The sequence below is a fragment of the Teleopsis dalmanni genome, chromosome 2, assembly GCF_002237135.1.
Source record: "Teleopsis dalmanni isolate 2A chromosome 2, ASM223713v2, whole genome shotgun sequence".
Lineage (NCBI taxonomy): Eukaryota > Metazoa > Arthropoda > Insecta > Diptera > Diopsidae > Teleopsis > Teleopsis dalmanni.
Genome location: NC_051847.1, coordinates 184915017 through 184940459, shown reverse-complemented (window position 1 = coordinate 184940459; position 25443 = coordinate 184915017). Strand labels below are relative to the sequence as shown.

General features: G+C 29.8%; 1 protein-coding gene across 1 annotated transcript; it reads right to left on the bottom strand.

Moving 5' to 3' along the window:
• Positions 1–17551: 17551 nt before the first annotated feature.
• LOC119676356 lies at positions 17552–25350 on the bottom strand. Its single transcript, XM_038087595.1, has 10 exons — positions 25290–25350; positions 24998–25221; positions 24764–24917; positions 21428–21885; positions 19199–19331; positions 18860–19040; positions 18565–18789; positions 18125–18497; positions 17875–18006; positions 17552–17818 (listed from the first exon to the last, which is right to left on the bottom strand). The coding sequence occupies exons 1-10, from the start codon at positions 25348–25350 to the stop codon at positions 17552–17554; spliced, it is 2208 nt and encodes a 735-aa protein (XP_037943523.1).
• Positions 25351–25443: the final 93 nt, after the last annotated feature.

Here is a 25443-nt window from a genome sequence, read left to right as displayed (position 1 = left end):
CTTGACCACTAAATAAACAGTAACTTATTATATGAACCATTGGGCTGGTTAGGTTTTTCATTTTTGCTTATCAAGTGCTGATAACACTATCCGGATATTTCCATTTGCTCAACATATATTTCGTCTCTTAAACAACATTATGTTACAATAATAATTTATAGGTGGAGATGGAGATTATAATATTGTTTCTTTTCACGCTTTGGGAAAGATAATTATTTCATCAACAAATGATCTCTTCAAACGTTACCAAATTGTTTCGTTTAGATACTAACTGTATCAGCGATCTAATGTCAGAGTATTTTCGTGCACAAAAATTTATTTTAATTATATATAAAGTTGGTTTTTATTAAGAAGTATTAGCTTGTGAGAGTCTAACGTTGAGCCTTTTCCGAGTCAGTGCATCTGGGCACTTTTACTCTTTGATTAACTGGGGGTTTCTGCAGAGTCCCATTCATCTCACTGACTAATTTAAGTAATATTCCTCATAAGCTTCGTGATTATTCAATGACTGATCTAAGATCTGCTTACCACCCCGTCCGTTTAGTGATTGCTCTGAGATTAGATAGTGCTAAGTAGAGCAGCCTGTCGGTTTTCGCATATAGCTTTAGGGCTCTATCCCTTATGTGTTAGTGCTCTTTAAAAATAACTATGTGCATTTTTGCATTATTTAACTATATTAATTGCAATGAAAATCAAAACAATAGCATTTATTTGAATTTTAATAAAAAGGTTTTATATTATTTAGGTCGAAACCTACTTTAAAAATTATGATAAAATGCTAATCCATCGGTAATTTATTATATTGGCTACTGCAAATTGGCGGCTTTTGCGGCTGCAAATAAGCTGTGGTCATAAGCAAACAACATTTTAATTTACTCAGATTCATTGCAGTTCATGCAAATAAAATAAATGCAGTTTTCGTTAAATGGCTTTCAGATCAAAATGAATGGTATGGCTGGTTGTCGATGGAAATGAAATGAAGAGCATAAATGACAGATTTTAGTTGAAATCTAAAACAATATGCAACCATATAGTCACCAATGTGTGTCATGGATCATAGATCGAGTATAATATGGAAATCAAATTGAATATAAAGTCTTAATTAACTGCACAAGTAAAGCACATCGAATTGGAAAACCAAATAATTTGTTTTGATTTCCCCTCACTGCGTATTGTGAAGCCAACAACCTTTTAGCTCCATAACAAAATACACAACAAATCACACTTGATTGTGTGAGATAAAATAAAATCATAGAGCCGATATGTTGTGCCCTTGATGTCGGTTACCATGAAATACAAAATCCGTTGATGAATGCAATTGAAATTGGTCAATTGATTTCCAAAGCCAAAATCCAGTGAATAAATGCAAAATGCAAAATGAAAAATGAAAAATGACAGTAAAAATGAAAACGTAAACGTAAATTGTAGCAGAAATGTATTGCTGCTGCATCCTGTCCAAGTACCATACGTACCATACCAGTATGAAATGATAGAGTAGCTGCAGCTGTGACGTGGGCAAAGGACATCTATACATCAAGAAGGATTTAATTGTTACACACAGAGAATCGCAGTATCAATACACTCACATATCCACGGTTACTAAATAATTCATTTCAACAAAAATGTTTCACTGAATGGGCTTTTGTAGTAACTTTCGAGTGTAATTGTTGTTCATTTTTGCATCTTTGTATCTTTGTATCTTTTTTGTTGCATTCTCATACTCATACATAAAAATTCAACGTAAATGACAATGCATTGCTTTAACATATTTAACGCGCAAATTGAAATTCGTTTGTATGTACGAGTCGAGTATGGCTAAATAGTAAAATGGTGAAATGGTAAAATGGTAAAATGGTAAAATGGCAAAATGTAAAGAATCTTATTAAAGCATTTTTATCGGCAATCATTGAATTTCCGTTTGCAGCAGCCGCTACATTTATTAAATTTTCTTTTAATTTCGCACATTTCCCCACGTTTGCAGCTCCGCTAAGTTAAGTCTCGTATCGTGAAAATATGAAAATCGCGTAAATGGTTGAGTTTAATTTTATGATGCGGTCAGGTGACTACGTTCGGATTCTGTACGATTGATTGATTTTTATTTTCATTTGCAGATACAATTTTTCCATTTACTGCATCTGTGTTTAATGGTTTTGTTTATAGGGGTTTGATATTGTAATGCCGGCATGTCAACAGATCAACAACAGCACAAATTAATAGCAAATATGTGATGACTCTCTTAAATAAATTTTATTAGCGGCTTTTGTGAACTCAATCGATATTGTAGCAATTCGTTCTGCGGTTTCATGTTCTTCACATAATAATAAATATCATTATAGTTAACATTTGTACACTATCTTAACGATGACACAATGACAAGCGAAATACGAGACATGATATTGTGTAGAGAAATTTTTAATTAAAACGAAAGCAGTACGATTAAAGATATAAGTATTAAGTTGGTAGAATAGAAGTAAAATAATCAATAGAATTGAAATAAATGTTTGGAGTAAAACAGACACTGTTAGAACCTAAGAACTGCAATAAAACTTTTAAAGGAGGTTTTCACTTACTCTATTTAATGCAACCGGGTCTTCTACATTTACAGGTTCATAAGCGATAACCAACAATTTCAATTTATTATAGTTGTTCGTTTTTTAATTCATAAGACTACCTAAAGTCTTATTTTGTTTTTATTTTACTTTAAATAATATAAAAAATATATAAATAAAAAGGTGGTTTTGCTTTGTATTTAAATTAAAAGAAGACAGACTACAGAAATGAACCTGTGAAGTATAGTTTTGACAGACAACTTAATAGTTATTGTCTTAAATAATCTATAGTTCTTAAGTTACACATTATTAAAATGAAAAATAAGTTAAATGTTGAAATTGCTGCTAATATGTTATATTTAAATAATTGTAAATAAAAGAACTTACTACTAAAATATATAAATAAAAACAGTAATTTCATTTATTAATTTCAAACATAAATTATAGTTTAAAGCATAGCAAAATAACAAATACTTATAGCTAAATAATAGGCCATGAATGACCTATCTAAAAGATCTATTGTGCGCTTAAAAACCCAACTAAAACAATTCTATACTATTTATAAATCTAGTAATTGCTGTGAGCTTAATTCTACCTATTTAATTTGAGATCAAGATCTCGCTTCCACTATAGACAAGTCTACGTCTTGCAGTCGGTGGGCAGTTGCATAGAACATATTCTGATGTTCCGATCTCTTTATGACAGAGTCCATAGGAATTACTTTCTACCACACCTCTAATCTTCATGTGGTGATTGAGACTACAGTGTCCTGTAAGTAGTTTTGTGTAGAGTTTAATATCGTTTCTGCTAAGCTTGAGAATAGCGTCAACTTTGATGTGTTCAGGATCTATAAATCATCTTGACTGCCGCATGACTGTTTGGGCTGTCCAGTCAGTGTTCAAGTAAACTTCGTTTCTCCCGTTCACTTATTAAGTTATTTGTGAAGCTATATGTTATCCTTCAGAAGAACTTTAGACTAATGAAAGGAGTACATGCGCAAAAATACTTAGAAACAATTTAGGTTGATACCAATATCAACAAAAGAAAAATTGTAATACCTTAATCATTGCTTAACTGTCGATTGAGATACAGAGGCAGACGATTTTGGAGAGGTTTAATTGTTTGTAGATTTTAATAATGTGTGTATGTTAGTTGTGTAATTAGAATTTTTAGAATTTTTCGGATTATGGAAAGACTTAAGAATTCCAATCAGAGAATAGTTTCGAAGGGTAATCACATAGAATGTATATCTCTAACAGACAAAGGTGTCCTACAATATTAAGTTTAAGAGTTTAATTGTTTTGTAAATAGAGCAAAGCACTGCTGCTATAGAAAATCTTTTGTGGTCATACAGAACGAGTATCCCTATTAGCACAAGTAGTCCTATTAAAGTTAAGAGTTTACTAGGGTACTCAAATCTTAGTAGAGTAGAACACTGCGCTTATAGTAATTTATTTGTGCTAACATAGAAAGAGTGTCTATATCAGCTCAAGGTATAGCATTATGGTTAATAGATTAATAGAATTGGGTTTCTCACGGATCGAATTATACATTATACATCTTTTATGCTGATAAAAATGTGTATTCCTATCAGTAAAAAGTGTCCCATTAAGGTAAGAGTTTAATAAGATACTGTGCATTAACTGACGAAAGTACTGTGGCCATTAAAAATCTTGTTTGCAAATACAGATTGTACATCTTTATCAGCCCAAGTTCAATGGAGCGAAGCATGTAGTCAGTATTTTGTATTAATACAGATATTTTAAAGTGTATGTATAGTAGCCCAAGGTATCATATCGAGCTTAAGAAGTTAACAGGATTTTGTAATTTCAGTGGTGTGAAGTACTGTAGCTATAGATAATCTCCTGTGTTAACATAGAATGTTTATTTTTATTTTGTCAGTAAGTGGAGTTCACCTAAAAAATTTAACAGGGTACTGTGATTTCAGTTAATCGAAGTCGTGTAAATCTTTTATGTTAACATCTTTTATAACTTATCATTTTTGTCATCCCTGATTTGTTAACGGAAAGTCGTCCTTTTGTAAAGGAAAATGAGTTACTTTCCCTGTTAGTTAATTGGAATATCCTGTCAAAACCAACGTTTTTCAGCTTTTCTGATCCATTTTTGGATTATAGTCAAATAGTAATACCTATCGTAGAATTGCATATCTGAACTGATTCTTTCGAGTATACCAACAAGTTCATCGCTAACAATTTCAATAGATCAGAACATTACGGAGCCATACATGGTTATGACGTATTACTAGCTGGTAACGCATAATATCGTGATGGTTGCTGAACTCTTAATTGATACATAGACGTAGACGCTTCTTAGCTCATTTAAAGAGGTTAAAAAAAATAAGTGCAAAGTAAATACTCTGAACATATATTTTTTTGTAGAGGATCTGTGTTTGATTATCAAAATAGAATTTTTATTATTTTTTTTATATAGAAAAATTAGAGAGATAAAAAAATTAGTTTTTATAATTTTGAGTTTATTTAATTTTTAATTCTTACAATATTTTATTTTACTAAACAATAATATTTTGAAAAGTTTTTTTCTATTAATTTTTGTTTATATTGTTTTATATAAATTTCGTTTTTCTCACATATCCACACTATTTACAGCTATTGATGCTTTTTACCTATGAGAAGCTGAAATATGTTGAACTGTCATCTAAATAACTACACATATCTGACTGAAGAATAATTAACTAATTAATTTTTTGTGTACTGCTATACTTATATTTGTTAATGAAACATTTATCAAACACAACGCAAATATGTACTTTTTATACAAGGACTTTTATACAAGGACTATTCCACCTCAATAAGGAAATACTTAATATTGCAGAAGCATTAAAAATCTCGCTGGAACGAAATTCAGCTACTAACAAACGTGATAATACGTGGCATAAAAATCATTAATAACACAGAGTCGTATGTGTAGTCTGTGTATTTGGTAGAGTACGTAACTACTTAATATGTGGAAGTCAAAAATATTTTGTAATTAAGTTACTTCACGAAGTTTTTCATATTGAATTCCTCTCACGTTTGGACAGGAAAGATTTTCATCTCATTCATTTTTCATAAGCGCAATAATGAAAAAGTCAATATTAAGATTTTGCTTAGTTGTGGAAACATATAACTTAAAAAAGAACTTTTCATATAAGCAAGAAATTTAATTAATAACTTTAACGATAAAATATACTAAAATAATATGAAAAACCCAATTAAAGTCTAAATTAGTCATAAATAAAGCATTTTAAAGTTGTATAAAATTAAAAAAGAAAATTGTAGCAGTTTCGATAAACTTCAATCAGATAGTTTTGTTATAAATTAATTTTTAATTAACTGATGGAAAACTGCTGCTAACAATGTGATAAAATTTGTATATATTAATCAATATATATATATATTATATAAATATATATATATATAGTTAATCAATTCAGAATGATCGTTTGAACTGCTATAATTCATAAAAAAGTCCTCACAAAAGTTTTACTTTATTAGCTTAAAAATAGAGAGACGAGCTAGAACATAAACAAATCCATAGGTTAATAGACAGACTGATAAATATTCGAAGAAATAGAAGTATATATTCGCATTCCATATTTGCTCCAGAGCACCTGCAATCAGAAATTAGATTGGAATATACGAATAATGAGACACAACTTTAGTAATTTGTGATATATTGCGAAAATTTTCATAATAATAAGTAACATTGAGCCGCCAGAATCAATTATACTGTGTTGCCACCTTTTTTAGACGAAAAAATTATGTGCTCATAACAATTCATTCAGATTGCACTCTGTCTTTAGATTGCTCTTGACCGGTTTCAAATAGTAATCTTAGTGTTTCAGACGTCTTATGTTATTACACGGTTATACTATTTTCTTTTGTTTTCCTGATAGGTTTTGAATGATTGGTGGGTTAATCCACCGATTTGTTCTTAGCTGTTCGTAAATACTAAACATGATTTCTTACACTATATGGTTTTCGTATACCGTTATTCCATGTCTATAGGATGTTTTATTGGTTGCTTCCTAGTGATTGGTAGAATTTTAATAGCATTTCTAATGTTAACATTTTTATATTTTTTCTATTCGTATGAACAGTGGGGCAGTCATTTTTGGAACCTCAGATTCATTTCATGTTTATAATTTACGTTTTAAAGTGGATTAATACCGTTCTTTTCAGCATTTTTTTCTCAGTGAGAGCTCCATACCTTATTTTTTGGTACTATGTCAAAAAATTTTTTAACTTCATAAAAGCCATGTGCGAATTGCCTTCTTTACATCGAAATTTTTCAATTAATAATCGAATTGAACTGATCAAATTTATTGTATTAATAACATATGTCTTTATGGTTAGATGTGATTTTAGCTAGACTCCGTAATTGAGTATTTGGTATCACTTTCTGCATCTTTAAGGTATACGATATGAGGTTTTCACCTTGATGGTGTCTAATGTGTAGTGCAATATTCTTCCTTTTTCTCTTTATATTAGTATGAAATAACTATTTACTTTCTGCAAGATTAAGTTGAATAGAAAGTATATACTGCTACTTACTTTTAGATTAACTTTCTGATAAAATGATTAGTAGTATCTGATGTAATTGTATAGTTATTACAAACCTTACATACTTTAGAACATGTTTACTTGCAGCTGAAGAACATATATTGAAACACCTATTGTGTTTTTGTCTATGCTTATAATAATCCTATCTGAAGGTTTTGTTGCTTCGTACTTTAATTCATTCAACGATATTTCCATTATTATCGTTGACCAGTATCGAAGAGAAGTTCTGAAACTACTGTTGTGTCTCGTCTGAGTCCAGGCTTATGTAAAAGCAGACCTAACGCTTTGGGTGACTAATTCTTTAATTCACTTAATAATAATAATAAAATAAGTATTTGTAAGTATCAAAGAGATATTCAAACACCTTCCACTGTATAGGTTTATCCAAATATAGGCCTTAGGCTAGATACTTGTATTAATTCAAACGATCAAATAGATCTAATACGCGCAATATTTTATCTATAATTATAAAGTATGTGGAATCAAACTTTTTTTATTAACCAATCGAGGACGATTGTATCCTCTTTTCACATTACCTATTTACCAACATCCTTTCCAATTTATAATTAATAAATATTAATAAATACATTCGGATGGGTCTAATATGCGCAATTTTCTACTCATACTTATAAAGTATGTGGAATCAAAAAGACTTTCTTAAACAATTGAAGACGATTTCATCCTCCTTTTACTTTACATACCTATGTTACATACCTTGTCCCTTTCAATTTATAATTAACTGGTTTTAATTAAAATTTTATCATTTTTAAAAATTTATTTAAGCACAGAATAAATATACTAATGGAATGGAATAATAACAAGAAAAAGCTTATTATTAAATCCAACATAATATTATCATCTTATGCTTCTTTATAAAATGTAAAACTTTTTTAATATCTGTATTATCGTCCTGATTGCAATCATTTGGTTGTAAATAAAATGTAAGAAATATTATTTTTCTATTTTATTTTCTATTACTTGCAGCTTCAGGTTAGCGAAAATTTATAACAAATACTTTACCGAGTTGTTACATATCTTCACTTATCCGACTGTGGTACTTGTAGATGTTTTGTGAGCAACACAGAACGTAGATAATCTGAAGAGTTCGTGCAACAATACAAAAACTTCACAAATGCTCGGCCACGGGAATGGCTCGAACGGTTTGCACTTTATTCAATTTTAGTGCTTGTATTCCCTGCACTTTTTATTGCTGTTTTGCAGGTGCAAAGTTTTCTTTCGATTGCACACTTGAGTTGGATTACTTGTAACTGGAACACATTTTGATCGTGGCTTAAATGATGATAGCTAAACTATCATCTTCATCACACCAACATCAACTACTGCAGCGTTCCAGTGCTGTACTTGTCAAAATAATGTTACGGGTTTGTAAGTGGTCAAGAGCACCAAAACGATTGCGAGTAACAAAGCGGCAGTAAAGAAAAAACTTTTGGCTACGTTAACTTCAGTGTAAAAAAAGATACAATCGACTTCAAAATGGAGAAAAAAACTAAAAAAATTAAAAAAAACAGGACAACTGCAGTAGTGTATTGCCTTGACATCTTAAGCTGCAATTTCGATAAAATGTTTTTAATCGATTTTGTTGGTTTATCCTTGAGTTTACACGTGTGTACTTTCATACTTTCATACTTTCATATATTCTTTTCGGTAAGTTTTTTGACTATTGCAATTTTCTACTAAGAGCACATAAAAAGCTGTAATCGATTGTGTATGTTTTCCAAATACAAAATGTTTACATTTTCTCTACGTCTCTGGTGTGGACTGAACTTTCAGATTTAGTACAAGTACGAGTAAAGATAAACTTTCTAGATTAATTTCCATTTATAAACTCGTGAAGTTGTAATATGTTTGTTTAATAGGGAAAATTTTATATGTGCGATTATGGTATGTTTAAATAACTAAAAACTTTTAATGAATTATTTAAACACTATAAATATTTCAAATATAACACAATCATTAAATGAGTATGATTCAAAAGTTTCCATGGTCTAATTAATTAATTAATTTTAATGAAGATATATTAAAAACACATACATTATTTATTAAAAAATAAAACCATGATAAAAAAGAAGAATGTATTTCTGTCGATTATGAGAAAATTATATGGATATACCTCTTACAATATAAAATACAATCCATATATTTTTATTTATGTTGAAGCTATTTGAACCAGTGCACTTGAGCACTTTTACTCTTTATTAAATCGAGGTATTTTCAAAACCACTCCTTACGCCTTGACTGGATTAATGTTTTTCACTTCATCAGACTAAGCAATAACTGACCTTAGATCTGCATACCTCCCCGGGGAGCCTGTATCCATTCTGAGATTCGTTAACGCGGTGTTAACGAATTATTTCAGGGCTCCATCCTTTATGTATTTTTTGATCGGATCAATTTTGAGGTCCCTGAGAATGTCATTTGTCCTAATGTGCCATGATACCTTGAAAAGCCTTCTCAGAGCCTGGCTTTATGCAATTTCAAGCTGGCGGATAATAGTGTTTGAACGAATTATTTGGTTATATATCAGTTTCTTGTTCTTAGCATTGATATTTTCATTTCTTAATAGCGGTTGGAGGTGATGAAGAATTTTGGCACAGCTAATTTATTTCAGTTAAACATGTTTAAGCAATGTGAATCGTTTGTTCAACGTGATACCGAGATATTTAACGCTATCCTCCTAGTTAAATACAATATCTCCGACTTTCGCTCTTGATGAATTCTGTCTTCACTTACGCGTAATAAACGGAGCCTTAGTTGTTTCATTATTGATTTTGTTTTCCATTTCTTAAAATACTCCAGAATGAGGTTTATATGCTCATGAAGTGTGTTGGTTATGTTGAGAGCACATTTATCTGAGTATAGCATACACGTGTCGTCAGCATATAACGCCAGAGTCGATGGACCTAACATTGAAATATCAGATGTATAAATGTTGTGGAGAGTGGGGGAAGTGGTGATCCCTGAGGAACCCCTGCTTCTATAGATCGGACTGACAAGAGAGCGGTGTTGATTTTCGTGCGAAAGGATCTCCCACGTAGGAAGCTGGTGATTATATTAGTTAGTCCATATATTAGGTTACGAATAATTAAATACAAGAAATATTACAAAGATCACTAATGATGGGTATTTTTTTTTGAAGCGTTGCTGTGATAAACTGTCGTAGATTCTCGACAGCCTAGCAGTGCCATCGATGGCGGATTGATAGTGTCGATAGTGCCATTGATAGTTCTCCACCTCTATTTCGAATCTGATAATATTATTTCATAATAACTTTTTACATTTTTTATTGGTCTATATAAGGATAATTTCCGGTGAATAACGAAGATGTAATAAGTGCACAATTACCTTATTTGCAAATAATAATATAATTTAATAGGAATTTTTTGAATATTTTTTTCTGAAGTCACTAAATTCTGTCTTTACCTAAGAATATCCCTAAATAGACTAATAAATTAAATGCATACTCATGACATATTTCCATAACAAAAACAACAATTTTTTTGACACAAATTTTTGTTCAGCTTTAATAAATTACACATTTTCTTACTCGGTTGAGTTTCCTATTCAAACACTGTGATTCCTTATTGTGCAAAGTTGTTGTTGTGTGTAATAAGTCTTAGAGCCTTGCTTAGAAATTGCTTAATACAATAAAACACATTTCACACACTGTGCAGCTACCATTCAAATGCAAAAACAGAATACATGAATATAATTTGCAATAAAAAAAAAAAATTATGTCTTAATAGAATGTCATGTTGACAGTTAAGGACATCCGTAGACATGAAAATGTGAAAGCTCCACAAAATGATAGTGACATCCTTGTGAATGTTTAAATGTGGTGTTAATTTAATTAAGTTTATTTTATGAATTTGAATTGCTTGCAGCTTAAATAATTGAATGGAATAATGGGTTACGTATACGCCACGTGAGTCAATTGAATTTAATTAAATTGAATAAAATTAAAGCTTTAATTGCTATGAGTGAAATGTGTGCCAACTCAATTGCGTGTACTCTGGAAAAAAGGCTCAGTTGATTCTATGCGCCATGAGGCCCGTGCTTATGCCTGCGCTGATATATTTCGCACTACATTTCCTGTTTGTTTTTTCTCTCTATTTTGCTTTCAATTAGTTTCAAGGATGTTCACATATATGCATATATTCTTTAATAATTCTACTTAAGCCAGCAAGTCATAATTAAAACCATTGAAATAGTTATAATTTTTTCATGATTAATGTAAGCTCAGTGCCTTTGCGAAAGTGTACATGAAAGTGATGAGAAAGTAATGAAAAGTGTCAATTTTTTGTGAGATATGTACAATAATATATATTATATAAACGAAAATAAGTATATTTTTTTAAAAAAACCGTTATTCAAGCAGCTGATAATTTATTTCTGAACTTATATTTTCTTCTCATTAACACACAGCATATAATTACAAAAACATCTTTGTCGAAGTAACATTTATAAGTAATTTTTGAGTGCACTTAAAATTACTACTCAGTAAAAAATGTTTACAGAGTGCTGTGCTAAGTAGTTAAAAAAGAAATAACAGTCAAACTTTCATTCGTCGAACTTCTATAACTCGAATTTTCTATAACTTGAACCAAAAACAGTACACCAAGGTTTTAGAGAGCAAATTACATACAATTCTGCTTCCATAACTCGAACTTCGATAACTCGAATATCCCTATAACTCGAACAAAAATTTTGTTCCGTACTAATAGGAATATGGAAAAGTGTATTCTATAAGTCAAATTTTTGTATTAAGTATAAATGCATTTTGCTGTTAGGGGGAGTGCCTTTTTCCAATTTTTTTTATATTACTTCTTTGTGCAAATGCCAGTAAATAAAATAATTTCCAACGCTACTCTTAACGATGATATTGGTCTTGACAATGAAATTTGTACATCAAGCTTTGCTACAGATGATAATATTATTGAGTACTATATGTTAGCTCTAAATTACTGGATCCAATTCTAAGTGCAACGGAAAGTGATGATGAGGGTTCGGTGGATGTGATTGTTCATCAGTCTTCCAAGAATGAAATGGAAATTCATTTAAAATTCTGAATTTATATTTACAAACGAATGATATTCCAAGTGATGATCACTATAAGGGTATGAATATAGAGGAATCTTTTTTTAATGAAAATAAGAAAAAAACTAAAGTCCTAAACCGTAATTTCTAAATATTTTACTTCACTATAAATTCTGTGCTTTATTTGATTGTAAATAAATAAATATCTTAAAATGTAATTCTTGTTTCTTTCAAAAAAAAAAAAAAAATAAAAAAAACTCTAACTCGTAGTCTCCATAAGTCGAACCTTTTCTTTGCAAAATTGGACTTCGATTCATGGAAGTTTGACTGTAATCCCATTTTGTGCATAGTAGACCCAAAGACAACCTATTACCTACCAACGAGACTTGGAAAACTCACTGTTTACTGCTGGTGGGTGGCTTGATTGAATCGTACTGGTTTAAAAATTAAGCAGATCAGAATATTACCATACAAAACGTATTTTTTCTCAATAGATTTGTTAATAAAATAATTGTCACTTTTTAAGAATTGCAAATCCAAAGGTGACCCATCAGCTACAGATGAGATTTGAAAAGATGACTGTTAAGTGCTGTTTATGGATTGTTGGGTGTGATTGGATAGTACTTTTTAAAAATAAATACAATAAGATTACTATGCTTTGAGGTTTGACTCAATAGCTTTGTTTCGAATAAAAATTTAAATTTTTTTAAGTATTGCAGATCCGAAGACGACCCATTAGTTACTTATGAGACCTCGAAAATTCACTGTTTATGCATACTATTTGTTTCAAAATTAAGAATGTAAGAACGTTACTCCATGAAATGTATTTTTATCTCAATAGATCTCAATCGCAATTTTGATCACTTTTATTATTAAAAAAAAAAATTATCATACTTTCAGTATGATAGACCCAAAGGCAACTATTGGGCTGCCGATGAGACCTAAACAGTTCATTGCTTATAGTGTATAGTGGTCGTATTTGTGCAAAAATTAAATAAATAGGAATGATACCCATAACAGAACTATTAACAATAATTTATTTTCTTATGTGTAAGGAAACGTGAAATTCAGTAGTTAGTATAGCAAATTTTGACGTCTATTATCTTTGGAAATGAAGCAGCGACATTGCCCTTTGATATATTAGTGCTTGTGCATTTTTGCGAGAGTATGGGTCTAAGTGGATATGTCAATAATAATTCTAGTCTTCAAAGTAACTATATAGGGCATGAATTGTTATATCAAGTTTAAAGTTTAAAAAAAAATTTAAGCTACACAATTAATAGAAAATTTTTATTTTTAAAATTATTAAAAGCTTTGTTTAGATATTTTTTGCTTAAACTGAATGACTCTCGTATTCGTTTTGCTTAAACTTATTGTTATTTGATAATAAAAGCTTACAACTTTGGTTTTAAAATTTTAGTGCTTTTAATTTACTACGTAGTGCAATATATAGCACTAAAATTTTACTTGGATAACCTTGTACATTCCTTAATTCCAAATAATCCATTAATTCACCTTACATAGCGTACCACTAATTAAATTTCACATTTCTACATTTCAACAAATTACTACTCGTAGTGAAAGGAAAAACAAGGAATAAAGAAAGTCACTGGTGAAATAAAAATTTAACCGATTCCTGTTGTGCACACACGTGTGCGCCTAAAGACTTCGGTCGACCAATTTTTGACCAAACTATGATTATGCTAGGGAATTACTGTGGTTCCTTCGATTGTGTGTTGTTGGCTTGTTAGTAGTTTGCGTATAAAATGAACTTGCACTGGCCAGCAGCAATTTCTTCATCCTTGTTTGTTATTTGTTAGTGTGTGTGAGTGCAAGAATTTCAGTTTCAAAATCTGTGCATATTGCAGTTGCAACTGAGAGCAAACAAAAAAAATGGACTGTTTGAGTGTGGCTGTGTATGTGGCTTTACGCAAGGAATTTGTGGCATGTTGGCTTACATGCGTGTGGTTGTCCTGTAGAGCATGCAGCCAATTTAAAGGCAAAGTTGCCAGGCATGTCAGCATTTAAAACAATCTTCCACTTTATTACTAATTTATTTAAAAGCTTTGCAAAACTGTACACCCAGATGCGATTATATTGGCAGAATAGTCCTGCACTAGGAGTGAAACTATTTGGAGAACTCAAATTAAATTCAAATTAAATTAAAAATAAAATAAATTTCAATGTTGTCAGCAAATTTGTATAGTTCAATGTTGTTTATAGGAAAATAATTTGCATTGAGTGCCCAACAAGTTGGGGTTTGAAACTTTGTTGGTTTTCCTAGTTATAGTTATCGTAACAAATATTTAATAAAATTATAAGCCATTTAACCTTTGAATTTTGTACGGAGATTGATTGTGAAGTTTTGACATTTGGAATTCCGCATTGAAGAGCAGGACTCAAAGCATTCAATTGTTGAATTGTTCGTATTAATCGTATTTGTTATGAATATATTCTGCATTTTAGAAGTTTAATAGTTTCTTTTATTGTTAACCAAAAGTTAAACCAAAATTACAAACGATATTACACCGTTGGTCGTTGTGACGAGTATTATTGTTATTTTCTCTGATTTCCATTTATATTAGAGTCAACCTTCCCCAATGACTTGACTGTCTCGGGTAACTTGATGTGTTGAACTCCATTTTGGAATGCTAGTTTTATTGTGAGAAATCCATTTAATCTGTACTTCAATTTAATGCCTGCATTTTACATTGACAAAATCATTTTGACTTTCATTTCCCCCACTTTGATAATATTTTGCCATTGCTGGTACTATTTTCTTTGTCGGTAAATTGAATTGTTTTCATTTTCATCAATAACTTTTAAATGCACTCGTAATGGTCATTGGTCAATGATTGTTTTAGTATGTTCATTCTGTGCAGTAGTCCTGCTCCCTTGTGTCAACTTTAGGTCAAATTGTTGATTGAACTTTAAATGTTCTAGTTTGACTTTCATTGGAATTTAACTTACATTACTATTGCACAAAGTATGTATTTAGATTTGTGTACTTAATATTGATATACTGATGTTGAAGTTGTTATAGAGCGTTTTCAACATTTTTAATTCTCTGAATGTACTGGTATAATGAATATTTGGGCAGCACGCGATGGATTTAATGGCATGCAAAGATACAATTTAAAGATTCAATACCTTATGAAAGATAATTTAAGACCAAAATTAAAAGTTTAATATTTAACTAAAATAAAAATTATAAAAAAAAACTTGAATTCAAACAGTTTTACGTTAAATATGAAGTTTGGCTTAAGATTAACTTAAGTTTAATTAAAAAAATACTGTGGACCCGTGTCGGGTATGTTACAGTGAGTCATTGAAAAAAGTTGAATTCAGAAAAAAAATTACAAAAACAAATATTTAAAATTAGTAAACAGTACTTGCAGTTAGATGATCTGTAAAGTATATGTAATTAAGTAACTAAAAGAAGACGTCCTCATTATGAAATATTAATAAATACTTAGGTAATTTAAGGTTTCTAAAAAAATATTTAAAATTGGTAAACAATATTTGCAGAAGACACCCTCATTATCAGATATGAATAAATACTTAGTTAATTTACTTAAGTAATATCACTTACGTAAACATCAATTATCTGCTAATCCAGAGTGCAGACTATGTCTATAAGATAAGCAGATAAGTATGCATATTCTTTCTGATCGTCTAGTTTTAGCAGCGCATGGAAGAAATTTGTTTCATGTGGAAATTTCTGTCATCAGTACAGATTAAAAGCTCTTTTAAAGATTTAGTTCTGGACTTTGTACACAAAGCTTTATAGGGCTTTGTGTAATTAAAAATGAATTTAGTATAATAGGACTCTTTTGACCGCAATACCGGCTGTTGGGCGAATTCATGTAATTTGTTTTAATAAAAAATATTTTCTAGTCATACCTAAGTTGTCTTTAAATCTTACAAATGCATCAGGTGTTAAATTGGTAAATAATTTTTTTAAAAATTCTAAAAGTCTAAAAAATCCCTAAAAAGTTTTTAGATGTTCTTGAAATACAATTTGAACATCCTTATTTTGACTAAAGTATATACCATTATTTATGTGATAAATTTATGGATGTTCATTTAGAATTGTAATTTTGTAATTAATTAGTTTACGAAACAGTTAAGGTGCAAAATGTTGCAATTACTACTCCTTCCATTTGGGATTAACAAATCAAAGAACTAAAGTACATACATCAAAGCTGAATTGCAACAAATTTTAGGAGAAAATAATTGTTATCACACACAGAATAATTAATTGTGAAATTGGAAAATAATTTATAACATTACTTTTTGAAAAACAAACTATGTCAATCAAATATCAATGCACTTAACTCAGTATAGGATTATAAATAATTAAATCTCCTTAATTTTTGTAACGATATGGTCATAAAAATTATATATTATTTTTTTATATCAAATATATATATTAAATTTTTTTTTTTTGAAAATAAATATAATGTCAAATATTTCAGTATTGATAATATCAAAAGTATTACGTTCGTAGATTAGGTTCTATACATAAGAATGAATAGATAAATCAGGCAACAAATAATATCTCTACAAACAGAATAGTATTGAAATTTAACAACTAAAAATAAAAAAATATAATTAATTAATTCAATTATTTTACAGCTGGTGTAAGATTTCGTTCTAATATAAACACAGCGAGTGAATTTGTTAATAAAACTTTCACGCCAAATTAACAAAACTCCAGAAAAATGGAGTTTAAAAGTCAAATACGACTTTGTGTCAGTTGGTTAAGGTGCACTGACTCTCAGCTTCAAATTCGGCAGGGCATCAGTACGATTTCTAGTAAATGTAGTCTCAAAAAAAATTATTTGCGAATAATTAAATATAAGAATTATTTCTAAGAGCACTGATGAAGGGTATTTAGCAAAACTCGAAACAGCTAAAAATTCAATTAATTAAAATAATATAAAAAGAATTTTTGTTGTAGTTCACTACTTTTCAAAAAATCTCTTTATGAAAGTATATTAATAAACTTACAACAAAAAAAATAAAACTGCTAAAAGGACAGAAGGATATCAATTCTAATTTCCTCACTGCGCAGTTCTGGTGTTCTGCTTATTTCTAGATTAATTCTGGATTCATTATATAGTACTAGGGTTTAAAATCCATAAGTTTATTTTTTACTCTAGTAGTATTCCATAAAAACTTTTTTAAAATTGGTCGGATAGTTTTCGAGTATATTTTTTATGCTTATACAAAATTTCTTTAATGCAATAATAAAAATTTATTGTATTATGTATTCAATATTTATTAACTTTACTGCTAACAAAATAAATGATTAATTCATTTGATTGATTGTAATTATAGTATATGCGTCGTATTCTTAAGTTAGCTCTGTAGGTTTTTGTTCAACATTCTTTGCTTTCGTTTTAAAGTAGCTTTTTTCTTTATCTCATTGGAACTTTGAGTTAGTTTTGAAGTAAAAATCTCCAATAACAAAACAATTGCCGCAATTAAATAACCAAATCCTAAAGCGAATAATGCTGCCGATATATTTTCCACAGTTAATTTACGAGGAGGAACTTTGTTTATATGCCCTGAAGCTAATTTAAACATCATGTCTTGTACCTGTCGATTAAGATATTGTTCAGCAGCCTAAAAAATATATATTTACTATACAGATAACTTCTTCACTTACTCGCTTCACTTACTTCTTTTTCCCAATGTATGAAAAGCCCAGTTTCTATACAAATGAGTATGTGTTCGTTAAAAAGCGGCATTAAAGGCCAGCCTCTTATACTTATAGCTCTTGTCCAGTCAAAATAGAGATCATCCTTCAGTACCTGTAAGTTTATTCAAATTAATTTAGTGAATGAAAATAATTAAAATAATAAAATTTATAAAATAATTAATTAGTATTTGACTAATATATAATTATGATATACGAGTAAGTAATCTTACAATTTTATTATCTAGTGCTGCGGTTGTAAGAAAGTCACTAAAGCTGAATGAACCACTCATTAAACGTTCAATGCCTATGCCGTAATCATTACGAAAGCTGGCGTTGTATAGAAAATCATAGTTTTGAGTTTCGAAATTTTTAGTTAAAACTTGTTCCTTTACTAAATCAGAGTTTTCGATTGTTTTTACCCATATCACAGCTGGTGCTGCCCATTTCCAGTTGATTTGGGACCACTTATATGTAGTATCAATAGGTTCAGAGTAAAATGGTATAGTCAGTATTGATTTTAACTGACCACTGTAAATATTTTCTAATGTCAGTGCAGCACACAATAAAACTGTTAGAAAGACACGTATAGAAATATAGTGCAAACTGAAAAAATAGAGCAGAGTTAATGCATTTCTGACCATTATTTTTACTTAAATTATGATAAGCTCACCCAGTATGTGCATAAGGTTGCTGTATAAATATTGCAAAGATATTCAATACAGAATGTTCGAGTACATTCATATGTCTAAACACTCTATTCTTTGAGTGCTTGAAAGAATGATTTGAAAACTTTATAAAATACATGAGAAAACTACAAAGACTGAGTGTGCACAAAAGGAACACCCAGAGTTTATTGCTAAAAGGCATTATATTCGTACGCCAAGCTGGATGTAAACTAAATATAAAACAATTATTAAAATTTGATAGTACCTTTAAGTTACTATCTAAAGCTACTGTGTACTTACGCAGGTGCGGGTCCTAATAATGTTACTGCAGATCGCGCTATTGTGCCTGAAGTTTCTGTGATGTTATTATACCAATTGTAAAAGCAACCAATTGCTAATTCAATATGTTGTGCATATATGCCACCTAAATTACCAGTGGCTGTCTCATTATCATATATAGCTCCCCAGTCGTCAACACCATCTATTAAGAAAAAGTCAATTGTGGTCATAACCTTGGTGTTCGTAATGTTATCAATCTGTGTAATTAACACAAAGCCACACACACACACATACGCATACATACAAGCAAAACATTTATGATTGTAACTAAGTAATTTAATTAAATCAATGTCCACTTACATGGTTCCACACGCAGGTGGCAATTACGCACTTGACAAAATGTTTTGACTATGTTGGCCTCTGAACCAGTATAATAAACCGTACGATTGGCATGGTTGGTATTAATTGGATCTGTATTACCCAAGCCAGCAGACTTTTTGTAGAGTGTGGTTAATAAAATTTGATATATGTTAATATGTATGTATTCAAATGCGTATCATAAAATTATTATATATGTGATATTATGCTCTTAATATACATAAATCTAAAGCTATATATGTGTATAATATGTGCCTAATGAAGTGTATTTAGTTGGTTAATGCCACTAAAATAACCATAATTGTTTCAGGCGAACTAATCGACTAAATATTTTAGTTAAATAATATAATATACCCCACAAACCCACAAATTTCCTTTCTAGCTATTAAAATCAATGTTCTTTTTTATAAATTCACACATATAAAATAAATAAACACTTCGAATCTTTTTCACTTCATTGGTATAATTGTGCAATTGGTGCCAATAAAACTTTTTCTAGAAGTTATAAGTTTCGAAGAAAATTAGGTTATGTTAACAGAAGTAGATGAGCTATTTTGTCAGTATATTGTTGCATGGGGTATAACTCGACATTTGTTCTTTAGTAACTTTTATGGTACAGAAAAATATTAGGATTAGTGAATGCAACTTTCTAATTTATAGAGAGTTCAGTGAGGTTCATGTCTACTGACGGCTTCAATAGACAAATGCTGACTTTTATTGGACTTAAATTTAGTTTAGATTAAAATAGTTTTCAATAAAAATTAAATTCAAAATATAGTACTATAATAGTAGTAAATAAATTATCATACATTGTTTATTTGTGATTATATTGATTATGGTTCCTGCATTAAATTTAAAAAAATGATATTAGCTTGTGATATATATTATGAAAACATAATATATGTATTCTAGAACTTGAGATATAGTATTATTTTTTAATTATTTTTATATAACACGCTGGGCACAATAGATCATTAAGGTCGCAGTGCACAATCCCTTCTTTAATAATAATAATATGACACGCTGATATATATTACTATATACTTTGAAAATACAAAAAAAAAATTTTGAAGCATATGTAAGTGTCTTTTGCAAGAGAACACAAATGATCGTAAATATAAACAATGAAAAAATGGTACGCAGAAATAAAGGGTATGACTTTCTATTAAAAATTCTATTAGAGAAGGAATAGGACTAGTCCTTGGACTCTAAATTAATATAATTAAAAGTTATACCTCACATAAAAACGACTTTTTACAAACTTCTTTTATTATTACTAATATTGCCATGCGATGTTGCACTGCGACCACAATAGAAGGGGGCCTATTGTGTCTCCTTTGGGTTTAGAGCAAGTCTCTAAGCTCAATTACGTCGATAAAAATTCCAAGAGTCTATTCCATCTCTCTTCATTATCTTCGCAGAATCTACTGTTTGCATTTGTATGTATACCCAGTCTTGTAAGGTGGTATTTTAGTGAACAAACCTTTCCAACTTTCTTCTAAGTCCAAGAGAATTATTTCTATAAATACAAAATTTTTACAGGATATACAAAAAATTCAAAGAGAATTCAAGTGACGTATGGAAGATTTCCTGACATCGGTTTTGTCATACTTCAGGAAAAAGGGTTTTACTGTAAAAGTGGTGTAGATTGCCAGGTTTTATTATTGTTTATCATATGAAGGGTACCCAAAGGAAGTATTTATGATTCTACTTGCTACCAACCACCATTAAATCCACATTCATAGAGAGTAAGACGCAAAATATAAAATAATTGAATTGATGAAATTTGATACAGTTTTGATTTTCTAACTAATCCATGGGTTAATTTTGGTTGACCTAATTAAAAACTAAGTTACCACATGTCTGAACTGTAGCATAAAAAGCAGAACAAACATCATAGAGACAAAAAAATAATCTAAGGACAAAAACCAAAACAAAAATGACGAAGTCAGCATTTAAACAAAAACAAAACATAACAAAATAACCATAAACTTAACCCGCAACATGTGTTTACATCTTTTATGGCTTGTCTGTCCCAACTGTAAATATACCTTACACAACTATACTATACTATATACACACATATATATATGAACGTTCATCACTACAGGACTACAGGACACTGCTTAGTTTGATGTGAATTTGTGTATGCGAGTAAGTGCGAGTGTTGGCATTATAGCAATAAATATAAGTTTAACTGGAATTACTTACCACATAATTAGTAACTACATAAGGTATATATGTAATCGAGCCAACACGCAGTGTGCGACCCTTCAGATTTGTAACTTTGTTTGGATAAAGTTCGACGTTTTTCGTAAAAGTTTTGTTCGGCAAGAATGCGTCCAGTGGCACAGCATCCAAATTACCAACAGAACCAACAAACTTTTGCGTCCACAATTCCAAGTTGAAGTCGCGCTGGGTATTCCCCCATGTTGGTTTTAACTGCGCCTCAACGCTGTTCAAGGTAAGCTTGCTAGTGGTGATGGTGGCAATGGAAGTGGCAGTGGTGAAGGTAGTCTTTGGATATTTATTTAATGTTGCTTTTGTTATTTTAGTTGTTTGTGTTGGTTTTGGTTCAAGTTCCTCTTCCGGTTCCGGTGTGGCAATACCATTTAATGGGTATCTTGATTTTGTTGTTGTCGGTACGATCATAAGATGATGTGGGTAGACTACGTATTGGTTATGTAGGGTGTGTGGTGATTGTGAAGGCAGTGGGAGTAAATGAAATGACAATCGTGGTTGAAAACCAAATTAAGTAGTAAAAGTTTAAATTGAACGAAACGCAGACGAGCGGAGATATTTTTCCGAAAACGTTAAAGTTGGAGAAAGTTTTTCTTGAATTTATTTATTTTCTTTTTTTTTTTTGCTTTTTTTTTTGATTCTGTTTTACTTTCTATCTTCTTTTAAGCATTTTCAGTGAATGTTGAGTGTCAATTTAGAAAGTCGTTCCGAAGTCACTTTGGTGGTAATTTAATTTAAGTTTGATTAGTAATGTCATTTAATTAGCATTTGTGTTACAAAGTCTACTTTTGAAGGTGTGAGAATTTTGTCGGAATTTCATTTCAATAAATTGGCTTTGATGTGTGTTATTGGTAGCATTAAAACATCCTTGAAATTAATTTGTTTATTCAATTACGTGGCAAGAAATTAAATTGTTAAGAGTTTGTTCATTTGCATATAAACAATCACTTGGAAAAATCTGATATTTTTTGTTTTGTTTTAATTTTTATTTAACTTACAAACATTTAAAAATTAATTGGTCTATTAATTTTTAAAAGATTAAGTCAAAAAACTAATTGGTGCTCTAATTAATTTAGATATTATTCTGTTCGGGATTTCGCACTCTCATGTAGAGATCTATATTGCGCTCTTAATGGATTAAAAGTATATCTTCAATTCCAAATTTGTTTCAAAATTTTAGTATTGAACCTATACTACTAAGTGTAATGTCTTCATCTGATATCTCAAATCAAATATGTCAGCATGTATTTTGAGGTTTCATTCTCTCTCCTACCATACCTATAAGTTCTATAAGCATAACTTTTTAGGTTTTTAGGATGATAGTTTGCCCTATATTTCCATCCTATCAGAATTCCAATAATGATTCTGTTAATTTTCTAATTAGTTTTATAAAATCCTTAAACCGTTTCAGGATGAAAGTGCCTATAAGCGATTACAAATTTGAAAGCTCTGGCAGATTCTACTAATGAAGTTCTTTATTATGAGTGCGTACTCTTTTTCCAAATGGGTCTGAAGATAAAATCTTCGTCACCAGAATGATTGCGCGCAAGTTTGGTATTTTCTCGTAAGAAATTCCAGCGTACTAGGAACTCATAAGATCCATATTTGATTATTTTGGCTAAAGATTATTAAGATTATTAATACATTCCAATATAAGTTTTTATGTCAACTGATGAGAATTAAGACCATTTTTAACTACCTGGTTATCAATTAGAATGGCTATACTATGGTTCTGATAGTAGTGTTTTAGGATATTCACATATTTGTTTTATATTCGAATTTAGAGATATGTGGCTCTTCTAAATATATTATTGAAAATGAAAATAATTGTTATGAATGACTATATGGTGTTATAACATATTTTCTTCAATACCAGTTATAATACATATTATGGTTATTTATAAATATATTTAAACAGAAGAAAATATCTATTCTTATTGATTTATAGATTACAGAATATCGTATACATATAGAATATTCTATATATATATTTAAATTTCATTGAATCCTATGCCAAAATAAGGTCTAAACCTTCTTGTTATTACTCAGCTTTAGTAAGAAGCTGGAGTTTCATTGTTAAAAAACCCAGATTTGGCGGTTCGAAACGAATACTAAAAATTGCAATGAGTGTAACTTTTGAATCAGGAGTGTACGTGTCAAATTTTATAAAATATTAATAAAAATAATAAAAATAAAATAATAAAATAATAAAAATAGTAAAATATTAATGCACTAGATGATCCCATCTTATTAACATTAACAGGAAAACGTAACGTTCTGATAGATGCTTGTTATAAAGTCTATTGTTAGTTTAACCTTATAGCTATATTATAGATATTAGTAAAAAATATGTGCTTGAAAAATAAACGAACGTTCTATAATATATAGTTCTTTCCTTCTTTTCGGCATAGTCATATAGTCTTGTCTTTTTGAGGTATACTTTCCCAATGATGCAGCAATTTGTGTAACCTCATGTAATTGCATGAAGGTCTTAAAAATATCTATTTAGGCAGGGATTATCGCATCTCTATTCAACGAAAATTTTTGCGAACCGAGTTAAGTCTACAAATTTGGAAAGTAAAATAGTCACTGGAGACAAGCTCTAACGAAAAGAGTCAGTAGCTATTTCCTTGACTGAAAATGCAAAATCCGTTTTCATTCATACTCTATTATAATTTTCTGATTAAGTGAGCAGAAATTTAAAGTTAGTTTGATCTTTAACAAATAACAGATTTGTTGGATTGATATGCTAAGTCAAATAGGTATACGGTTTCGATGGTAAGCGCATCGCACTGTTTATTAAAATTAAAATATTTGGTTGTAAGTGTATCGTGAAAAAATAAAAAATTAACAAAAAATTAATTTAAAAAAAAAAGAAAATTAATAAAAAACAAAAGATAATTAAAAATTATTTAAAAAATAAAAACAAAACAATTCTTAATTCTAATAAAAAAATTAAGAAAAAAATTAAAAAAAGTTACAAAAAATTTAAAAAACATTAAAAATTATTTTATTTAATTAAACAAATGATATACCTTAATTTTTTGGTGATAAAAAAAATGCTAATTTTTTTGAAAAAAAAAAAAAATAATTGGAAACTTTTGCATAAAGAAAAATAAGAGGCACATTAATATATTAATTATTTATACATATACTTTTGAGTTGTATGTATTTAACTAATATATACCCTTTTTTAAATAGACAGAATGTTCACTTGAAAATAAGAATATAACTTTAAACATGAGTATAATTTTTTGATATCTGGTTAAAATGTTTTCTACCAATATTGCTTCAAGGTACACTTACATTGTAATATTTCAGCTGTTAACATTTTTTCAGGACTTTCATTCTCGCACAAAAAAAGATAAAATTTATCCTTAAGGCGAAGTTCAGCATTACGAGTTGCATAATAACGACTATGCAAGAAAAAAGTTGTATTTGATAAAATCGTTATAAATCCCTGCAGTTTTTTATAAGGTGAAAAGAATAAATTCTTTTAAAATTAAATTTTTACTATTTACAATTGCAGTTTTGTCCTACCTCAGTTGAAATGTCAACAGCATGCAGTGTAAGTGCATTTAACTCCATGTGATTCAGTTTGGCAACATCGATCCATTGTACACCAATTATCTTTCCATGCTGAGATTGATTTCGAAATGCTAACTGCACAGCGTTCAGGTACTCCAGCTGCAGATTGCTTGCTGCATTCGACGTGGCATTGTGTACTATCAATACCGAGTACAAGTTCCCAAAGTAATTGCCAACTGCAGTTAAGAAACTCGTAAAAATGTTTTAAAATTTTATATAAATTTTGGCCAAAGGCACTCCTTACTCAAAATTTGCAAAAGTGCGGTGACATGCGTCTCCTCTAAAATTCCTCCGTGCACCAACATTTTATCGAAAATAATTAAATGCCGATACTGAAATTTATAACTTATATAGAAACAAATAATTTTCAATGCAAAGTTTAACTTTTAATAAAGTTT

Coding starts and splice junctions, on each gene's coding strand:
- LOC119676356 (XM_038087595.1), bottom strand. CDS start 25,350: ATGTTGGTGCACGGAGGAATTTTAGAGGAGACGCATGTCACCGCACTT. Junction 21,886..24,763: donor AACAGCTGAAATATTACAAT/GTAAGTGTACCT, acceptor ACCAATACGTAG/TCTACCCACATCATCTTATG. Junction 18,498..18,564: donor CAACCTTATGCACATACTGG/GTGAGCTTATCA, acceptor CTATTTTTTCAG/TTTGCACTATATTTCTATAC.